General features: G+C 38.5%; 1 protein-coding gene across 1 annotated transcript in view; it reads left to right on the top strand.

Moving 5' to 3' along the window:
• The window catches only part of LOC140245421 (hyccin-like), a 78,540-nt gene extending 56,869 nt beyond the window's left edge, over positions 1 to 21,671 (top strand). Inside the window, exons 6-12 of the mRNA XM_072324998.1 lie at positions 12,127 to 12,207; positions 12,721 to 12,833; positions 16,705 to 16,800; positions 17,302 to 17,457; positions 18,746 to 18,833; positions 19,344 to 19,497; positions 20,374 to 21,671. Of these exons, the coding sequence (XP_072181099.1) occupies positions 12,127 to 12,207; positions 12,721 to 12,833; positions 16,705 to 16,800; positions 17,302 to 17,457; positions 18,746 to 18,833; positions 19,344 to 19,497; positions 20,374 to 20,921 (1,236 nt within the window). The 3' untranslated portion in view covers positions 20,922 to 21,671. The remainder of the gene's footprint in view (positions 1 to 12,126; positions 12,208 to 12,720; positions 12,834 to 16,704; positions 16,801 to 17,301; positions 17,458 to 18,745; positions 18,834 to 19,343; positions 19,498 to 20,373) is intronic.
• Positions 21,672 to 22,317: the final 646 nt, after the last annotated feature.

Here is a 22,317-nt window from a genome sequence, read left to right as displayed (position 1 = left end):
CCGAGGTGTTGCTTGCCAGCGAGATTTCCATTCCGTGTGCTATCTCTGTTTATTAGCCAGGGGATATTTTCTTTGAAGTGGTGCTTCAAAGAAAGAAAAAGGAAGCGACTTTATACTCCCATCGGCAGTGAAGTCTAGATCAAGAGGATTGTTGAATCGCTGCTCTTCCGTTTTGTGTCTAGGTTTGATACGGTAAAGACATACTTGGCTGCTGTTCCCAGTTTTTTCTCACAGACCCCCCCCCCCCATTTATGCTGCAATATTTTGTTTATGACAGCTTTTCAATGTGAACGAATGTAAATTTACATTTCAGAGCTAGACAGTCACATTTTTTGTATCAATGGCTTGATTCCTTGTGAAAGCACTTTACATTTTGTTGCAGCTGATTGACAACTTACCCTTTATCAACGTTAATAAACACTGATTATACAGTGTTTTAATAGTAGCCATGATAGACAAAAAATAATGGGCATACAACTTGGGTTTGACTCAAACCAATGATCTCCTCATTACTGGACAGGTGTCATACATATCACAGGACTACTAAGCTACTATCAAAACACTGAATAACTGGTACCAGTCTACATTGATGAAGGGCAATTTGTTTAAATCATTTGTAACAAGAACAACTTCACACTTTGCTGACAACTTGTAACTTGCATTGAGAATCTGTCTTGCCTTTGATTCCTCCTTTCCTGTTGGTATGGTACTGTATGCGCCGAATATTTTGCGAGGTTTTTATTTTCGCAAATCTCGCAATCAGGTACTCTTCATAAAGTTGAAAACACACGAAAATAGTAACTCTCATTCTGACATGAATGTGACATGCATCCATACATTTCTCCGTTCAGTTCTGTACTTCTCAATTGTGAATTTAACCACTCGTGAAATTGTTGGGAAGTCCCAATTCATGAAAAATTAGACTCGCTGAATATATTGTGTATACAGTATGCATTTCAATGAATGTGTAAGTTGTGCATTTCTTCTAGAGCAGACTTTGCTTGGAATTAAATTATCTTTTTTTTTTTTAAGCGCTAATGAATTTAATTGCTTTAAATACAAACCAGACAGGGGGAAAAGTCACTAGCTTAAATGTTTTAAAAATGTTGGAACTTTGGTATTGTGATTGAACAACTGTTTTAAAGTAAACTTGCTTTGTTTGCTTTTTTAAATGTGATATGACTTACATTTGATCAGGAGATACAGTTTGCTGAAACGTTTCCAGCCAAGCAGGTAAGTCATATGAACTTAAGGGATAGAAAGAGGTGCTCAGAATGGTTTATACTGGTGAAAATGGCAAGCACTAGCTTTTTATTGTAGTTGTTATGCCTTTTCTTCTAATGGCTTTGGATGTGAAGTTGGAAACTGTTCTTGGCGTCTTTGCTATAGCTATGGTGTATGTGTTAGGTTTTTTTTTGTGTGTGTGTGGGTGTCTGTGTGTGTGTGTGTGGGTGTCTGTGTGTGTGTGTGTGTGTGTGTGTGTGTGTGTGTACCAGAAGTTTTAGCACTGTCAAATGTCCTCTCTTTCATGTTAAATTGTGACTGTTTTTTCTCTGTTTAGTCAGATTTGATCTGGTGCCCTTTCTGTAGACAACTGTGAGCTTTCTGGAACTTTCGAGCCAAGGAGTAGATTCCCCTCTAAAGTACAATGAACGTCATGTGTGTTTAATCACCTTAACCCTTCCAGCGCCGCAAAGCAAAAATCAACAGCGACTCTGCATGATAGTCTTGCCTAGATGGGCATGCTGGAATTCAGCATTAATCAAACATATCCCGTTTGAAATGTGGCTTCTTCTTCATGTCTTCACGTCTCACGTCTCGTGATGTATTGAAGGTTGCTCGCACTTTTATCCCCGCCAGATGAAGACTGGTATGGATGATACTATATCATTTCACTTTACGAATCCATTACCTGTTGGAGCGCCATTGAGCCTCTGCAAAGCTCGTTTGGATTCCATGCACTGGAATCTTGGAGACAGCTGGTTAATGTTGCCCCTTGAGTCGGAAGACCATTATTATGGAGTTCATGCAAGAACTTGAGTAGGGCCTTGTCTTTGTTCCTACAAAAATACAGAAATTTAAGATTTTTATGGGAGCATAAGTTTCTGAAGTGATCAAAACTCCTAATAATGATTACAGTGATAATAATGATAATAATAATGATAATGATAATAATAGTAGTAATAATAATAATAATAATAATAATAATAATAATAATAATAATAATGATAATAATAATAATAATAATAATAATAATAATGATAATAATAATAATAATAATGATGATGATGATGATGATGATGATGATGATAATAATAATAATAATAATAATAATAATAATAATAATAACAATAATAATAATGATAATGATATTAATGATAATAATAATAATAGTATTAAGAAGAAGAAGAAGAATGGTAATAATAATAATAAAATCATAACTATTACTATCATTGTTATCATTATATGACAAATTCATATAGCGCTTTATGTATGCTGTATGCTGTAGTCTGTTGTATGATGTGCGTGAGTGTGTCTTACATGTGTGTATATATTGTATGTGTTGGTGTGGAAAGGGAACGGGAAAGGAACAACAGTTTTGTCAGTAAATAGAACTGTTACACAGTATTATCCATTAACTTTTATGTAAAAAAGGGGCATCGATGATGTTAACATCTTTATTAGATTTAGACGATAACCATGATTTTAAGGAAATAGGACGCAGCTTTAGTGATAAAATATTTTGGATAGTCAGGAATAGTCAAAATTATCATTAAATTAGAAATTTTATCAGTGAATTCATGCAAGAAACACATATTACTGATGATGATTCTGACACAACCCCCAAAATATAGATATGACAATAATTTGATAATGAAAGACACATCAGTTAAATTTGTGTCACAAAGCATCGGCATGGGACTGTGCTACATAATGTTTGCTGTTGTTGTGTATTACATTACTGTATAAGCTGTTATTTTCACGAGGGTTTAATTTTTGCGAATTTCATGAATCACAGATGGACAGTGAATTTAACAACATGCGAAAAGTTTGCCATGCGCTAGGGTACAATAATCTCGGTGTCAGTTCGTGAAAACAACAATTCGTGAAAATGTCTGTCACCTCCTCATTTGCAAAAATATCTGTACACGAAAAATAACAGCTAATATATTATTATTCTGCTTGAAGCAAGGCAGTGGTAAAAAGTTATGAAAGTCTTTACAGGAAAGAGAAATATTGCTGAAGAACAATAATGCTGACTGGTGTGTTTAATGCTAGAGATGATTATCTTTCTGTATGTATCTCTCTTAGCCCTGTGTCTGTAGAGGTATGGGCACATTTCATTCCCTGGCAGTGGAGTTTCAGCCCTGCAGACGATGTTTCATTATGTTTACACGTCTGTATTTACATTTTGGCCCAGCTGCAAGGCAGAGCAGGCACTCCTAATCATATGAGCCCCATTCTGTCTCTCTCTCTCTCCCTCTCTTTCTCTTTTTCTATCTCTCTCTCCCTCTGTATTTCTGTTTTGTCTCTGTCTCCCCTTATTATGGCTGTATGTCTTTCTGTACTTGTGTATCTATCTTGTCTGTGAGTCTATCTGTATGTTGATCTGTAATGTTGTCAGTCTCTCTCAGTCTTGCCTCTCCTATCCGTCCGTCTGTCTGTCTGTCTGTCATGTTTCTTTATTCCTTTTTCCACATGTCTGTTTGTCAATCAGTCTGTCATTCCGTATGTCTGCAGGGGCGTATCCAGGAATTCCATAAAGGGGGTGCAAAAAGGGAGCTCCCAAGCAATTCTTTTTTTCTTTCGTTTCTCTTGCCACTTCCGGGTCCCCCCCCCCCCAAAAAAAAAAAAAAAAAAAGAGAGCTTCAGTGCAAATTTTCTGGTGCCACGGCAATAAAAGATTAAAGAGGGGCGCAGGCACTCCCTTTGATTTTTTTAAATTTCATTTATTCTTACAAAATTAAAGGGTGGTGTGCGCGTGGTGCACCCCCCTGGATCTGCCAGTGGTGTGTTTGTCTCAGTCTCTGTATCAAAGTTGAAGGCAGTACCCTGTGCTGTCTCTTCCCCTCCTCCCACTATTTGTTTCTGTCCTTCAGATGCCTCCACTATCATGTCACAGTGAAGTCTGTGGTGCTGTGTAGCATTTAAGTGGGATTAATGGAAGTAAACCAGTCACTATGTGAAATATTCATACGTTGATTTGAATATATACTAGTATACTGTAAAACAAGAAAAATTTGTGGCTTAAGATTTTCGCGAATGGGAGCCAATCGCCTTTTGTGCTGCATGAAATTTTCGTGAATCGCCACTGGCATCCAATGTAGTATAGTGTACAATAGACAAGAACTTTTTCATGCATTTCAGTATTGCAAATCTTGGCTTGTGCAAAATTCAAGAAATTAAAATGTGAAGGGATATTTCTGGTTTTCCAGTACACACTCAAGAAGGTCAACGTCGGATGATATATTGGTTATGATAATGAGATGAATGAAGATGGTGTGTTTGTCGTGACGACTGCAGAGCTACCATGCCTCTAAAGTTGCGAGTTGGCACCACATGAAAGATTCTTCATGTTGCCTATTGACTATCTCTTTAGTTTTACGCTGTTCCCTGACAGCTGAAAGCCTCTTCCGAAATCACTGGAGTGTGTAGACAGAGATATGTGGCGTTGCCAAGCAACATTAACATCATTTCAAGCGTGGCTGAAAGCGAATGTGCAGATGGAAATGTTTAATGCTCTCTAGAGACAGTTTTGATGTATGGTAGTATAGTGATATTACCCTCATGTGCTGCATATATTTATATATTTCATTCCATCTATACCTTTTTATATTCCATTATCAAGTCACAGCTTTTAAAAGCGCTGTTGTAAAACTATGTTTTCAGCTTGAAACATTTGAGGTGCATGGTTCTACACATGCTCCCAGAACCATTGATATTGAATAAGATGAAGTTATTAAAAGTAAAAAAAAAAAGAATGGTTGAAACTCAATGCTTTTTGAAATATGAAAATCAGCAATTGACCTGATTTGCCATGCTAAATATTTCCTGTAGACCATAGTGTTAAAAAAAAGTTAGTTAATTGTTTCCTAGTATGGTGATTTGATATCAACATCATAAATTTCTTTGCAGAGACAGCAAAAGGTTCTCAAAACTTTTTTTTTTTAGTCATGTGTGTGTGTGTGTGTGTGTGTGTGTGTGTGTGTGTGTGTTTTGGTCATTTATGGATTTAAACATCATCATATGGCTCAATAAGCAAAGTTCTTAAATATCTTTAATTGAGCAACCCAAATGTTAAGCAGTGTCTTCAGGGTGCTAGTTTCCAAGTTCCCCCAAAGTGGGCTTTAAGTTCATCTTATTTGCATTGTCCATTTCCAAAAGCCTGATGTTATATCTAACTGCCTTGTCAGAGAAACCAATCTTGAGATCCCCTGCTGAGACTGTTTTGTGTATCTGTGTACATGTGTGTTTGTCTGTTTGCTGATATTACTTTCTTGCACTACCCAGTGTGCGGCTCAAAAGGTCAAGATGGATAGCATACAGGACATTAAATATTGCATCAACCTTGAAATAAGAATAAGAGCTGAGGCTATACATGCATTACAATTATATACAGATCGTTTGAACAACCGGTATTATGATGATTTTAGTTGGATTGAAATCGAGGCAGAGAATCTGGCATTTAGATCTGCAGAGAGACGTACCCTTGGTGCTGCCATTAGTGGTATTTTAGTGAGGCATTAAATAGCATTTGTGCTTCCATATGCTCTTTCAAGACAGTAGAAAGAGCAATTACTCCCTTGACTCTCTAAATTGATCACTCACACCAGCTATTAAAGTGTTTTGCTTGGCAGTCTAATGTGACTGTGCCTTCTGGAGTTTAAATTTTCTGTCTACATTAACGTGTGCAATTATCATGGGAGAGAAAGCTGATGTACATGTATATAGTAGCTGCGTAAATCAGACTATAAAATTCTCCTATTCCCCTTGGAATAAGCAATTGGATTTTTTTTTTTTCTAGGAATTATGATTCTGCTGCATTAGTATTTTTTTTCCCCTTAGGCCACATCTTCTTTCATGATCAACGCACAGATTATGGTATTAAGAATTTGATCACATTCAGTTTAGAATGAAATATGTGGTACTTCCTCATAGTTTTTTCCAATGGCTCTGCGTCCACTGATACTGTTGTACTGTGATGTTGGCCATTGTGCCACACAAAGCAGTTACGATATGTTATCGCTGGTGATGTGTTTGTGTGAGTTTCTTTCTAATTATGTTTCGATATGAAAAGATATGCAAGCAAACAAAAACAAATGTAAAAGTACATTTTGAAAGAGATCATTCAGTTTGTTGAAATACAAAAGTAGCACAGGTGACAGGTCAACATTTTCAAGGGTAAAGACAGAGCAAAGTCATTGGGGATCTGGAAAGAAAACCAAAAATGAGAGTCCAAGGCCTGGAAATAAGACTAGCACAAATACTGTACGGGCTGAAATTTTCGCGGTGGTTTTATTTTCGCGAATTTCGCGAATCGCCTTTGAATCGCGAAAATAACAACACGTGAAAATAACAACGCGTGAATAACTATGTTCAGTTAGACCTCGCAACCGCGAAATTAACAACACGCGAAAATGTCTGCCAAGTAGCAATTCGCAAAAATATCTGTACGCGAAAATTTCAGCTCATACAGTAGGGCATTCTCTTCTCTCTATCTCTCTGTCATTGGATGTCAATTACTTTGTATAACATACGTGCTATATATCAATTTAACAGTCAAATCCATGTTTACCCTTTAGTCTTAGTGCTATCCCACACAACTAAATGGAAACCATTTTTTAGGTCACACACACAATGTGAGTGATTGCTTGTGACTGGCCAAATTCCCTTTCGGAACTTTCCCCACTTTCTGCCCCAATCAAGTTATAATGCAGCAGAATTGTACGAGACAAGTTCACATACGGTCTCATCAGTGCTTGCCGCTCAAATTAATGGCCTTGTTTCAAAGAGCAGACATGTCTCATGAAAAAGATAAATAGACTGAGAATTGTCTCTAAATTTAACCATAGCCAATTTTGTCTGTTTTGTATTTGTTTGTCTGTTTTGTCTTGCCTACTTCAGTGGGTTTTAAAAAGTTGTAGAATTTTTTTTTTTTTTAAAGTGTAGAAATTTGATTCTCGATGCATGAACCTACATACCCTTTGACTTTTCTCAGAGTCTGTAACTCTAAAGCAGAGCAGAACGACTTCTTTTTTTGCCCCCAGTTCATGGCAGATAAGAAACTAGCGCAGTTCTCAGTGCGATGCCTGCAATTTTGCTCGGAAAATGCGAGTCACTGCATTTTCTTGCAATAAGCATGATATGATGCTGATGTTATCTTTTGCAAACTGCAGCTCCTGCTTCCCCCCCCCCCCCCCCATGATGGTACACTTGCAATGTGCATTGTATCTTGCCAAATGTGGCATCTGCAATATCTTTTACTCCATGTGATGTTGTCTTTTGCAAAATGTAGCTACTGCAATGCCATTTGCATGATATTGTAGGCTGTTACTTACAATATCTTTTGCAAACTGCAATATTTGTACCTCGATACTTTTTAGCTAAATTCTAAACTTCTATGTCTGTAGCACACTGAGGAAACACTGTCTTGTTTCCTATGGAATGTAGTACAACTACTTTACAGTGTATTTTGCATGATGCATTTGTTGCAATGTGTGTTGCCAAAGCATTGACACCTGCCTGTTCATTTTACTATAAAGTGTGACATCTGCATTGCAATTTGCAAAATGCAAGAGTTGCATTGTCATTTGCAAAATTATTTGTGCTTTCTTCACTGTGCTTTGACACCTGTGGAGTAGTACAGTGTCTTATATGCAAACTATGCTACTTGCAATGTCTTTTGCAAGATACTGTAAAAGTGGATATTTTCGCGCGACTAATTTTTCGCACTTGGCCAGACGAAAAGAGTTTCGCGTGTTTTTAATTCCGTGGAATCAAGACATCAACCACTGGAACATACAGCATGCATAAATATTCGCGTGCTTTTATTTTCGCGCTTGTTTCTGGTTGCGCGAAATGCGCGAAAATGTCCACTTTTACAGTATGATGCCTATTTGTTGTGCTCCGTCATCTCAAAATGTTGCAACCTCATATAGCTTGTGCTCAGTAGAGCTAGTGCATTGTGTTTAGCATGATGCAGAACCTATAGTTGTTCCTTTGAAAACTATGGTGATTGCAATATGTCCCTTGCATTCTGATTGAATATCTGCCCTTTCTTTGCAAACTAAATGATATGGGGATAATATAGGGCCTACTGTAGAACCAGAAATATTGGTGTGCATGATTTTTTTTTTTTTTTTTAAATTGCAAGGAGCCAAGATTAGCAAAATCAAAATACATGTGAAAGTTCTTGTTTGTACCATATGCACTGAATGCCAATGGCAATTTGCAAAATTTCATGCTGCAAATATTTCTGATGTTATAGTAATAAGAAAGCTGCGTTAATGATAAACCTGTCTGAAGTCATACGTGTAGGTGGGGTTGATATCCATTTCATTAATGTCATTCTAAGCATGGGAGAGTAACTGAATAACAGCCATCAATTTATGCCATTGATTCAAGTTGACATATGTCACTAATCATAATTTATTAAAATGTTCACCAAAGGGCAGGTTTGAAGTCAAACATCAAAATATTATTGACATTCTTCATTTTGGGAGAATGCATTGAAATTAACTGCCTTAATGGACAAGTTTCCCTTTTTTTATCACATAGATTGTCAAGTGACTTCAGGGGTTAATTTCCACTTTTGTTATTGAGGGAAAAAGAGCTGGAAAATGACAGTTTATTACAGATTCTGTCAAAGACAAGAAACCCTTGTCCAATTTTAGTTTCTTTTGTCTCCAATGAAAATAAAGAGTAGAGCGCTAAATTGCAATGATCTCTGATTGTTGGGCAAGTATTGAAATAATGTGTGAAAATTTGAGTAATTCTATCACAGTCTGTCAAGCTATATTCCTGGTTTGTTTGGCTGTAAACTTTTTCCTCAGATTACATTCATGATGGCATTTTTTTTTAATTTCCCCATTTCATCGCATAATATTATAACTCAGACAGCATGATGGACATGGTAGTAAGTACTAGAAATTGTCCATCTGAAAGATGATTTGATACAGCAAATGTGTCACCAAAAGTATACCACAGGTACTTAAGTTTGGTAACAACAGAGTTTTTCAGATCTGTACGACATGATGAAGTGGTGGACATACTTCGTTTCATGGCATGGCCAGTGTTGAACAACGGCACGATGCATCCGGCGTGCCGTGAATCAACGGTGTTAGCGTTGACATAGCCTTTTGTCAAGGCCCTCTCGCTGTATGGTGAAGAGAGCCCAGCTGACTGGGGTTGCGCGAGGGCCTTTTGAGATCTGCTTCGCATCCTTTTGTTAGCCCTTTGAATTACCGAGTTTTGCTCCCCGATTTCGGGAGCAAAAGTCGACCGACCAATCAGCATGTCTGTCTGCTCGAACCCGATTTGAATAGAGCGAATGCACGCCGCTGCCGCAGACCTCACAGAACTCTACACACAGAGTGTGTAGAGTTCCATGGCAGACCTCCTCGGGTGGTCAGCGATGCATGCGAACAGGCATGACAACACCAAGGCTGAGGATGCGGGGAGCGCGCCATTCCATTGGTTGACCGGAAGCCATTAAAATGAGTATTCAGAAGGGTTCACATGTCATGAATAATAATGTGTGAAGCAGATCTCAAAAGGCCCTCGCGCTGGCGCGCTCGGCTGGGCTCGCTTCGCTCGCCCATTACAGCGAGAGGGCCTTGACAAAAGGCTAGCGTTGACATGATTCTGGTAATGCAATTTCACCTCCTCCCTCCTGGAGGCTATTATGCTAGCCTTACTTACCCGAGATTGCTATCACCCCCTCTACCGATATCAGGTGGATTTTTTTTTTCTTGTGCCTCTTCATTTTTGCCAATTTGTTCTTTGTAACTGTGGTACACCCCTGAGGTGAATTATACTCTACTGCTTTTGCCATCTTGCAATTTCCAGGAAACGACATCATTGTGTGAGAGATGGCAGTGAAGTAGCGATATTTTGTGCCGATGTTTGCTGTGATTAAAGTGCCTCCCAGCTAGGCAGTTAGGAAATGGGAAATGTTCCTTGAATTTCCTCCTCGGCGTATTTCGGTGGTTTGCCAAACATCTGGCACTCCTTACACGATGGAAGAGTCTCGATTTCCTTCAAAGTGAGAATCACATTATTGAGAACAGATCATGTTGCCTTTGAGAGGGTTACTGTGGTAGAGTGAATGATGTATCTCGACTTTCGAAAGGAAGTCCGAAGTTCAAGCCCCACTGAGTACTTGCATCTTCTTTTTTTCTTTTTTTTTTTCTCTGTTATAGCAGTGGCAACACTGAAAAAGCTACCCTGGATTGATTTATAGACCATTGTTAACATTTTCAAGAGCATAGATATTTTCTGTAGGTGGTACTACCCTTCATCCACTAGGTAATCTGCAAAATGATATAATGTGTTTTGAAATCATTTTTCCACATTCTGTTTTTGGCCTTTTTTTGAGGTACGTATATGTAATGTGCTCAGAAAAAAAAAAAAAAACCACACATTATTTGTCCCTATATGTGTATAATAGCTAGGTGGTGAAGAAAATGAATATGAAAATATTTGTCATTTGAATCAACTGTTGTAATTAACCTATCACTACAATTGATATTGTTAAGCGATCTCAGTGACAAAATATAAGCACAATGTAAATAAAATGTCTTTCCTTTCAGTTTGATCAGTGAGATTTAAAGGGGACTCTTACTGATCAGAAATGAATGTTGTCATGAAATGGACTTGCCTCACACATTCAAGGATACATGTACGTTGTATGTTGTGTGATTCTTGACACAACTTGACATGTCCAAACATGACAGAGAAGTGGCAGCAAGATCTTGGAGCAAATAAAAGTTTGCATCTCATATTTCATCTACATGTCTGTGAGAACTGACTTGCTACAGCTTCAGTTTCATTGGAGCCCACTTGTTTAAACTTCTAGTGGATGTTAATATTGACAGGTGCAGGAAATTTGGACCATGACATGCTTTGTATTTGTTTGTTTTTCATTATGCCTGATATCCTCCTTTAATACTTTGATCATTTTCTGTTTACTGGTACTCCTATGCTCAATAAGATTCCGTAATAATTCCTTCACACACGCTTTTAATCTTGGTGTGTTTTCGATTCTCTTGAAATTGGTTCCATGACATTTGCTCCCAGGACAATATTGCTCCCATTTAATATCTGCATGCTGAATCAAACATGAATTCTATCCACAAGCATAACCCTAACCCTAATTCTGATCCTCACATCAAATTAAACTCAACCCACTGAGGACGGACTGATCTTACTACAACAGGCATTTCCCATAGATGCCTGCCCAAGTATACTCTGGACTCGTCCTCAATGGGTTAAAACCCTATCACAAAACCCAAAGTCCTCCAAGAAAATAAGACTAGAGCACTTGTCACAATAGCAAATGTTGTGTCACCTTTTAAATTGGCTTTAATACCCTATCTATCTGCTATCTCTTATTATCTGATATCATCTTTTATCTTCCAGTTAATATTTGCTTTGTATACCATTTTCCCATTTCCTTCGCTCTTCTCTCCTCACTTTTCATCTTAGAACCTCATTTTAGCTTGTAGGCGTAGCTGCCACAGGATGTGATAGAATTAGAGCAAAAGTGTAATTTCACGTAATTGCACTTCTTTCCATACCTCCCCTCTTCTGTGTTTGACATTTGATCTTACTTTGATGCCATGAGCTCTTTTCTGCAACCTTTTTGTTCGCAATATAGCAATGAAATATTATAGGGTGACGTTTACTCTCTTAGGTCAAATGTGAGTGAAGTAGAAGCAAAAGTGTCATTTGGCACATTTGCTCTGATTTTCCTACCTTTGCCTCACCTGTATGTGAAAAAGAAATTGGGGTTGATGCAATGAAGGCATTTGGATTTAGGGCAAAAGTTGTGATTTATAGTGGTTTGTGCTTTGTGCCTTGACTCATCTGTGTATGAAATTGAAATTTTGTTCTTTGTCATCACAGGAAGTGGTGGAGGCTGATGGGACAGCGAAAGCTGAAGTGTTCACCATCCCCACACTAGCCAGGCCCTCAATATACCACGAGGTAAGATCTCACAATTATTACATGTGCCCTAATATTAAATCAGTGGAGATCTGTGACACCTTGACCAGTATGGTATTAGTTTACACTGCAATGTGTACAAAATTTTAACTCATTTCATTCTTCCAATTTAGTCATTTTCTTGTTTTTCATTCTTATAATTCATACATAAGGCCAGATTATGTGCTAGACAAGCATTGTCATTTTCTGTTTTGTTTGAAAAAGAAAGGGATTTTTTTTTTTTTCTGCCAAGGATCAAAAACTGATGTAGAATGTAAGCGTTGTTGATGAATGTTATGCAGAATTTTTACTTGAAGTCTCACTGATTCATATATCTTTTGATTCATGCTTCTCTTTTAATAACAAAAACTTCTTTGACATTTGTCAACCGAGGGGCTTGTCCACTTTGTAAGTCAAGTGGCTTTATCATTTATTGTAGGTTATGGGTCAAAGTTCATTACCATGTGCATGAATATTCATGAGAGGCTATGTATATACTGTATGTTGTCATTACAGCCCATGAGCCCCCTTGCCCTCACCGACAACCTACTGCTGAGCCATCCGAATGACCACACAGCGCTCACTAGAGGGCCTCTTCCACAGATTAGTACTGTCAATGCGCAAAACAGGTGAGTGGTGATGACAGGCGTAGGCTGGAGTTCAAAGTATGTGTGTACCCCTACTGGGAGTGCATTGTATCGCTGTCACCTTCATTGTTAGCACTGACATGAAAATCTACGCATGGGACTGTGATGTGTTGTGTGATCCTAATGCACTGCTGCCATCATGATATATAAACCAGTGACCCAGATTTGCATTGCTTGGAGGGCACCTTGAGAACGAGTTTCATTCAGTGCTCAGTCCCTACACAGTGCTGCATGCTTTGTAATACTTGCCAGAATATGACTGTGAGGAAAGAGGTAGATTGTTTGAGAGATTGGAGTTGCAAGGGGAGTGGTGGTTGGGATTGATTACATTTGTAAGCTTTTTCATGTAATGTTTTACTTATTTGATCCATACTTTATAGGGAGTTTTATATGTCGAAGAAGACATATCATTTTGCACTGTTTGGTAGTAATCACCATGATTATAGAAGTCAATTATGCCCGTATCATATTTTATCCTTATTATTTTGGAGCTAATTCAAGGTGAAACACACGACAACACACACACTTACAGAGCAAAAGGTAACTGAAATCATACTTCCAATAATTTCTATGGTGGTTTGCCAAAAATCGATAGCTTAGGTGGTGTTGAAAAAAAAATATCAATAGCTGGTTCAAATCTCTGAAAAGTGGTATTCTACAACCCAAATCAGTAAAGTTGGCAAGTATGTTACATATTTGATTGTAAGTGCACAACACTGAGGGTTTTACATTTTACTTTTGAAGGCTGATCTCCTTTAGAAGTACAGTTTAGTTATCTATGAGGGAGGAATCATGAAGCAACGCTATAGTATGTTTGATGTTTGTTTGTTTTTTCATTCAAAAGGCAAAGCAAACCAGCTCTTTTCTCCCTGCTACATTCTCACAAGAAGGGAGAATGAAATATGATTTGGCCAAACAAATCAAAAGATGAGACCAACAAAGAAGTAAAGAAATATAAAAGACAAAAACAACTCCAAACTTTGCACAGGCAAGCCATAGTCATAAATACCTCTGGGTAGAACTTTGCCACACTCACATGTTTAGTACTTGCGTGCAGAGAATTTCTGAGTGATGCAGTATTGATTGGGTATAAAAATGATCAACAACACATTTCTTTATGGATATTCCTGGCATTGATTATGAGGGCTCTGCAGTCCCTGCTCTTTGATGATATTTCCGTTTCTCTTCCTTTTGCTTGAAATGTTCCGCATAATCAAGTTGTGTGCACATGACTACACGTTTTTCCTTTTTTTCTTATTGTCCTGTTCCTAACTGATCTGTTTACATGCAAGATATTCTCAAATTTCTATGAATACCTTCAAGATGAAATGCACTCGCTGACAGAGAAAGCAAGACAGCGAGAGAAATCTGCTCAGGAAATGCATTTGATGAGAGCTGTCGTGATGCATTCTTCATGGTTTTTGTCTGGATTACTGGATAAAGCCTAATGGATCGTACCTGTGTCTTGAATTTGAATGAAGAATGGAAGGCACGTGGGGGTACATTTGACATTTACAAATGTGCAGCCCTGTCAGAATGTGGTGATATATATTCATCGAGGTGAAAATGAATAGATGATGTATTTGTCTTTGCACAGGAGGGAAAATATAACGGATGGAAACCCTTTGCAGTGGAGACCTGTCTATTCTGAGCCAAAAGACAAGAATGTGTACAGCTTTTACTGTTGATAATTCACTGACAAGTGCTAACACACACACACACACACACACAAATGAAAAAAAAACACAAAACAAAACAAAACAAAACAATAACACACATTGTAAGGTTGTACACACAAACACACAGGCATGCACACTGGCATATAGATGCCACTCACTCATACACACGCAGTCACACATATATATATACACACACACACACACGCAAGTACACACTTACACACAAACACATTACGCAGTATATTGGCACCATGCTTCTTTGCAATCATGAAAATTGCTGCAGGCACATAAATCATCGCCGCAAGTTGTTCCTTTGTGTTTTTCTTAATACCTCTGCCCCAAAGATAATGCAGGTTTATTATGTTCATGGGTTGTCTGTCTCACCCAGATTCCCTTATCACGATTAAACTGTCTTCAAATGCATTTTCTTTGTACTGGACCCAGGCATGCAATATTAGGTATGGATGTCCTGCTTTAATAGATATTGGGTAGAATCCCATGAGGTCAAAGGTCACTGCACTATGCCTGTATAGATATGGCATTGCTCAGCTGTGACGTCATCTAGAAACATCCATGTTTGATATGATTTTGTAATAAGGGCAGAAATTAAAAGATTCATATGCCTGAATGTGATAGTATGCAAGGTCAGAAATTCATTTCAGAGGTCACAGTGAGAAATGTGTTTTCTAACCATATCTTAATCAGACATAAAGTAATACTAGGCAATATAATCATTAGGGCCTGAATGGTTTCTTTACATTGCAGCACATGGAAGGCATTTCTAAACCTCCCTTGTTCACATGTTGAAAAGCAAGTTGGATTTTGTATTAAGTGGAAGATATCGTCGCTGGGGTGACAAGACCTTGTATCTGCAATTTTGGCGAAAATGACTTTGTTGGATTAATGGTCAAATAATGGGTTAAGTGATGTCCTGTCCAAATCCCAACTGTCTTGCTCGAAAAATGAAGCCACCACGGCATGTCAAAGGAAAGGCTATCCCATTCGCCACAGTGCTTTGGCCGCCATTTTTTTTTTGGCTCTCCTTAACATTTGACATTTTGTAGATACGAGGTCTTATCGCCCCAGCGACGATATTGAGTTTTACAACTGCTTTGTTTCAGTGGTTGAAAATTTGTGGTTATTTGAAACATTGCTATTAAAGCGCAAACTAGTTTATATCAAGGTCACTATCAAGATATCTATGAACAAATGATGTTTTATGTGCAGAAGCATTTTCCGCACATCAACTGTACATTCATGCGTGAAATATGAACAAAATGCTCCTGTAATTTTACCACTTTTGAAGGCATTTCCCTGAAACGCTGCAGCTGCTGCTGATACAACCAAATTGCACCCATCTCTATTTCTTACTCTAAAACCAGAAATTTTCGTGTGCATTTTAATTTTGCAAATTTCATGAGAGCCGAGAGGAGGACAAGGTCTATGTGTGCCATTTGCCCATACATTCTGTGTGTCCTTTTTGCATTGATATGTACATTAGGAAATATGGGAACACTGGTAATGGCTTTTGATGTTGTCAGATATTATTATGAATTATTACCTCTGCCAAGGGAGGAGGTTATGTTTTCGTATACCGGTGGTTTGTGTGTTCGTTTGTTAGTTAGTTATTTATTTATGCAAAATAACTCAGAAAGGAGTTAACGGATTTGGATGAAACTTGCAGGAAAGGTTTAGAATGATACAAGTATTAACAGATGATTAAATTTTGATAGTGATCCAAAAATTTTGGGGGAATTTATGAAGGATTTTTGACATTTTGGCAGGTAGGGTCAATGAACCTGGGAGTTCAGGTTGTGTGTATTGAGGTCTGCCTGCGCACACTAAAGTGCATGCTCTAGTTTCTGCTAGGGCGAGGCGCGCCGTGCAGCTGAGGGTTTATGATGCAACAAAGGCTTCTATATTGGGAAATCGGGCGACTTTCAGCACACAATGCTATAAGTACGTATATGGGTGGAAATAACTGATACATGTATCTCTGTGGAAGAACAAGATCAGTGGTGGAAATGAGCTGCATGCTTGGCGGAGGTCTGCGCTCTCAGAGTGCTTCTCTAGTTACTTGTGCTTTGCTTGCAGCTATTACATTGTACTTCATTCTTGGAGCCTAATAGTCAGACTACATTTCTTGCTCTCTCTCTCCCATCTCTCCCCCTCAGGTTCGATGTCCTGTGCCACGTCGTGTCCCACTTCAACGCAGACATCGGTTTTCTCTCCTCCCTCGCGCTCCAGTCGATGTGCGTTGCATACTCAAGGTACAGTACTCAACCTCTCATGGGGTGCATCATCGTTGAATCCCAGATCTCAATAAAGTTGGCGAACATTACAATCCTGATTTTGGTATTGTTGAGTTTTCCAGACTGAGCTTGCCCAGATATGTGAAATTTATCCCATCTTATTTAAAAAAAAAAAAAAAAAAAAAAAAAAAAAAAAACCTTCCCCAGAAATGGAATGAAAGCCATCCGTAAGTGAAACATGCATGAAGTTTTAGAGAATATGGGGACTGATTATAGATACAGTCAAACACTCTATTGGATGAGGTAATCAAACACATTAGGACGAGAATTGACACACTGTGGCCACATGCTGCAGAAAAACTAAAAAGTTCCAGTTTTCAGATTGTGTAGACAAGATGTACTTTGGATTTAAGAGCAAGCAACTTCACATTTCATATTTTTTGCCAAGATCACCGTATCGAAAGTAGAATGCTTATTGTTATTTTCTGTTTTTGCTATCATTTCTTTCCCGCCTTCCAGACTGACCCGCACAGGCTTTAGCAGTGGCAGCAGCCGTTCATTTTCGGGTCAAAGTTCAAAGACCAGTGACCTCCATCTCAATCTTCACAACCATCCCAGGATTGCACTCACTCCAAACTTTCTCCTGGAACTGATGACTGGTGTATACTTCGCAATGTAAGTAAATATGACTAAGATATATCTCTTTCTTATGATCAAATCTACCAAGCTACAGTTAAACAAGATACATCCATAGTATGAAATTTTTCACGAATTAGAACGCGGCAACCTTTTTTTATGGCATGATATTTTTGTGAATTGCCAGTGGCATTCTATGCAGATAGTGTAGACAAGAATTAGTGTATGCATTTCAACTTTGTGATTTCTGGGCTCTTACGAAATTTGTGAAGTTTAAATGCATGCAAACATTCCTCGTTTTTCAGTCTATGCCATATTTTGTGTGTGTGTGTGTGTGTGTGTGTGTGTGTGTGTGTGTGTGATATTCATGATAAATGTTCTTTCTGCAAAAAGAGCACTGAAACATGTTCACATTTATTTTGGGATTGTATTAAAGGTAGGGAATCCCATTTGCATGCCTTAAATGAAGAGTTGTATAAATACAGTGGTATGTTGAAGAGAGTATTATATTAGAAACTCCCATAAAGTATTGAAAGTGGAAGGTAACATTTAGTACATTTTCATTGACCGTTAGATTTTGAATTGAATTTTTTTCGGGGCTCACCGTAAATTCCAGTACATTACTAGGCTACCTTTGCAGACCCATGCACTGCATGTGTGTCCATCATGTATATTTTGTGGAGAAAGTTCATCAAAACTTACAAACATTTCTATTATATTCTTGCCACACACTCTATATGTTATTACATCAGCTCTTATACTTTTAGATTTGTGTTTATAGATAAAAGATACAGAAGACTGCAACAAAAAGGCTTAAGTGTGGCTGACACACAAAACTACTGAGTAGTTGAGTTTTGTGCATTATTCAAATTGTAGATAACTGTTGACTTCCAAATTTCTCAGCAGTGGCCTAAACAAGTCCCCTGAGGTTCATATTTAATGTTTTGCTGCATTTTGGGAGCTCTGTAAAAGGTATCCCCTACCTTTAAGACATGATATGAAATGTTTTCGGACATCAACTGTCAATGCCTGTTGAACAATGTTGCAGCATACCTGTAGACTGTCAAATAAGACAAGCAAATGCACAGTTGCAATTCTCAGGTCCTTGTGGCAAGTGATCAGCCTTTGTTTGCTATGAAAAGTGATCGAGTCTGTCAAAATCTCTTTACTTGTCTGATATCTCTCTTCGTGCTTAGAACACAAAAAAAAAAACCAACCTTTTAGGATATTTTATACATTGCAAAGTTGTTTGGTCAGTGGCGATTAGATGTTACACAAATTCACAATGAAATTAATTCGTTGATTTGTTTTGATTTCTTGGTCCAAGGTTTAATGGCCATGCCACAGCTGCCACACAGGCACTTGAAGATATACACTTCAGAGCAAGCTACGAACTCTTTTCTGAGGTCTTATTGGTAAGTACATTGCAGTCAGCATGTGGTAGCACCATTTTAGTGGATAAGTCCAGGGACTTGCAAACAGAATGTCTTGGGTTCAAATCCTGCTTTGTATGATGTATTCAACAGCAAAAACATTTTGCAAAATGGGAACAAATTGTTCCTTTTTTTTTTATTAATATGAAACTTTACATGCATATGATAATGATGCATTTGGTACCAATTGGACATTGTAAATAAATGCATAATTATGCTTATGCAATGTTCATTTTAAGTACTTTTGTAGCTTATGCAATAATGATAAAACCCCAATGTTCGAGATTATTGAAAACAAACTGTGCACTAGATTCAAGTAAGTTACCATGAAAGGGAGATTTGAAACACTGCTTGGACTCAAAAGATTTCACAGAAAGTGTACAGGTGTATTTGAAGAGGGTGAGTGACTAATTGGTCACAGGGTGTTATAAGATCTCTACGGTCACTTGAAGTGGTCAAACATGAAATGGACATTTATCATGATCTCCCCAGGTGACCAATGCCATCCAGAACTCCCTTGAAACCAATCCCTCTGGCCGGCCTAGCGACGGTCCTGTGGGCATCAACATTGCGGTCACTCCGGCCTCACCAGCGGTCAAGAGGGCGGCCATCACCAATGCGTCTTTCAAGACGAGGAGAAACAAAGGTTTGTTCTTGATGGCACCTTTATGTCATTCTTCTCGTCTCCAACACCACCCCAAGCATCACAACTGAACCGAGAAAATATTATTACCTCCGCCAAGGAAGGCGGTTATGTTTTCATTGCCGTTGGTTTGTTTGTTTGTCTGTGTGCAGACAAACAAACAAAATGTTGTGAACTGATTTTAGTTGATAATGACACAAGGAAATTTTGGTAGTGATCCTGGAATTTTTATGGATCTTTGAAGGATTTTGTATCTTTTGGCAGATAAGGTCAATTAACTTGGGAGTTCAAGCTGTGCTTATTTGAGGTTTGCATACGCACTCTAAAGCGCGTGCTCTGCTCAGCTAAGTGTCATATAGCTGGAAGGTGATGACGTAAACAAAGGGCTTCTATATTGGGAAATTGGGCAATTTTCATCATGTGCATGTGAGTGGAGATGAGCTGCTTGGCAGAGGTCTGCACTCACAGTGCTTTTCTAGTTACAAATCAAATCCTATCAATATCCTATTTGTAATGTATAGCACGAACGTATGTGAATATTTCATAAGGTGACAACAAACTGAGATGTCTATTGTTGAATTTAAAAGGATTTATTGAATGTATGGATGGAGGTTTGTGGGGTTGAACATGTTGGATTATATTGCCCTTAAAGAATTAATCCGGCCTCTTGAGGATAATGCAAAAAAGGGTAGAATGGTTGATAAGAGATATATTCGAGATGCTTTGTATATACTATGTCACTCAACTTTTGCTCTGGATCTCGTCTTATCAGGTGAGGGAAATTGAAATTAAATATTAAAAATCCTATGAATGCAAGTGCATGTTTAGAATTGTAGTGTGTACACGTTGTTTGGATTTTCCTGTCATTTTCTGTTTCAGAATCTACCACAACAACAACAACAATAACTGTGATGATTGAGGGCGTAGAGAAGGGCGACCGGCACGTTCCCACCAACTCAGAGAAGATCATCGTGCGAAAGACCAACTCAGATCACCTGGTGGACGAGCAGCGGTCACGTCGCCACGGCAGCCACGAGCATCACCACAACGGGACGGGCAATGGCGAGGAATTCCCGCTGGTCAAGCAGCGCAGCAGCCGTAGCATGGAGGGTCTGGAGCTGCAAAACATGCCGCACTCGAGAGTGACGACAAACGGGAGTCGGGCCGATGGATTCTCGCAGGGCGTTAGCCAATCACAAAGGACTTCCAACCTGACGGACAATAAGTCGGTTGAGAGGTCGCGGTCAAAAGAAGATGTCCACAGGTCAGCAGAAAACCTGAGAATAGATGGCTTGTCCATCAGTGGGAAGGCTGGTATGTCCACTCCGGACGGTCTAACGGTCACTTATCAGGGCCTGAATGGGAATCAGAGCAACGGGAGTAACAGTGGCAGCCGAAATAGCGTGAGCTACGAGACAACGCTTTGATGATTCAACGGGACTGATTGGAATCGCGCCGTATCGACCTCCAATCTCACTCTTATTTTTTTTTTCCTCTTGTTTTGTCTTGTTTTGTATCATCCTGTTGCTTCCAGAACATTTGTATGCATTACTGACTTTTCCAAAGCAATTTCTTACGCTGTCGGTCTTCCTGACATACCCATTGTTGTCAATCGATGACCGAAGTGACAGGCCGCAAGAAATGTGCTCAGGGCACCAGAAATTTGTTGGCATGCAGTCATTGTTTCTTTTTCTTGGGTAATTTCACTTGCAGTCGTAGATTATCCTTGAAAAGAAAACTAATTACCGGTAGCTAAATGATGGCATGTCGCAAAATGAAATTGTGTAGTTTGTGGTGTTTGTGTGTATACGAGGCCAAGACATATATTTCTATCAACATGCGTAAGTCATTTCAGATGTCTATGCTCTTTCAAGATTTGCACTGGGCAGAAAAGCAAACTAAAGAAATAAGCAACCATACACAACTAGGTGTTTCAATTATATAGATATATATAAATTAGTCTTTCTACAGACAAAAGATTTTCAAGGCTTTATGGTCTGTCAAAATGGTACAAACTTTAAATGAGTTCATACATTTGCCAAATGTCTGCGTAAATGTTGAAGAAGATGTACAGACTCGATTGTAACCAGAGAAAGTGAAGATTATCATGGTGTCTTCATTTGTTTGTCTGTCTTTGGGCATAATCAATTGATCTTGCATGCTTAGGTCTGAGGCTCAAAGGAATTATTTCAGAGAAATGATCAGAAGTTTCAAATACTGATGCTATTTGAATGTCACACAACTGTTTTTCTTTGTATTCTTTAAAAGATACCTAAAACTTACACTAAACATACACTTCTGTTGATTCGTCAAAATGACTGCTTATGTTGTACTAGTAGGATATGAAATTGTTTGTAGAATGCCACCAAGGTCTTTATTACTAATTCATTTATGAGAAGAAGGATTATCAGACATAACTTCTGAAAATGTCTACAAACTCATGGATTTTAGTTGGCATCCGGCGTGAAAGTATGGACAAAACAGGAATGCAGTAACAGGCAAAGAAGTAATCTGTTATATCTTTCAGGTAATTTACAGTGCCAGGGCCCCGTTGCAAGAAAGTTGCAATCAATTGCAAATAATTGCTAATTTTGAAACAACCATTCTGATTGGCTCAGGGTCTGCCCTATTAAGAAGACATGCATGCAACAATGATTTTGATTGGCCAGTGACAATCAGTTGCAAGTTGCGTTTAAACGCAAAGTTTCTAGCAACGGGGCCCAGGTCTAGTAGCATAGAAAAGCAGGGAGGACCTAACTTTTTTTTGCCTTCATTTACAATACTGTAGCATGGTTGCAAAACCATTCCATTCGCCATATAAAG

The sequence above is a fragment of the Diadema setosum genome, chromosome 22, assembly GCF_964275005.1.
Source record: "Diadema setosum chromosome 22, eeDiaSeto1, whole genome shotgun sequence".
NCBI classification, from domain to species: Eukaryota; Metazoa; Echinodermata; class Echinoidea; order Diadematoida; family Diadematidae; genus Diadema; species Diadema setosum.
This window is presented reverse-complemented; position numbering and strand designations above follow the sequence as displayed.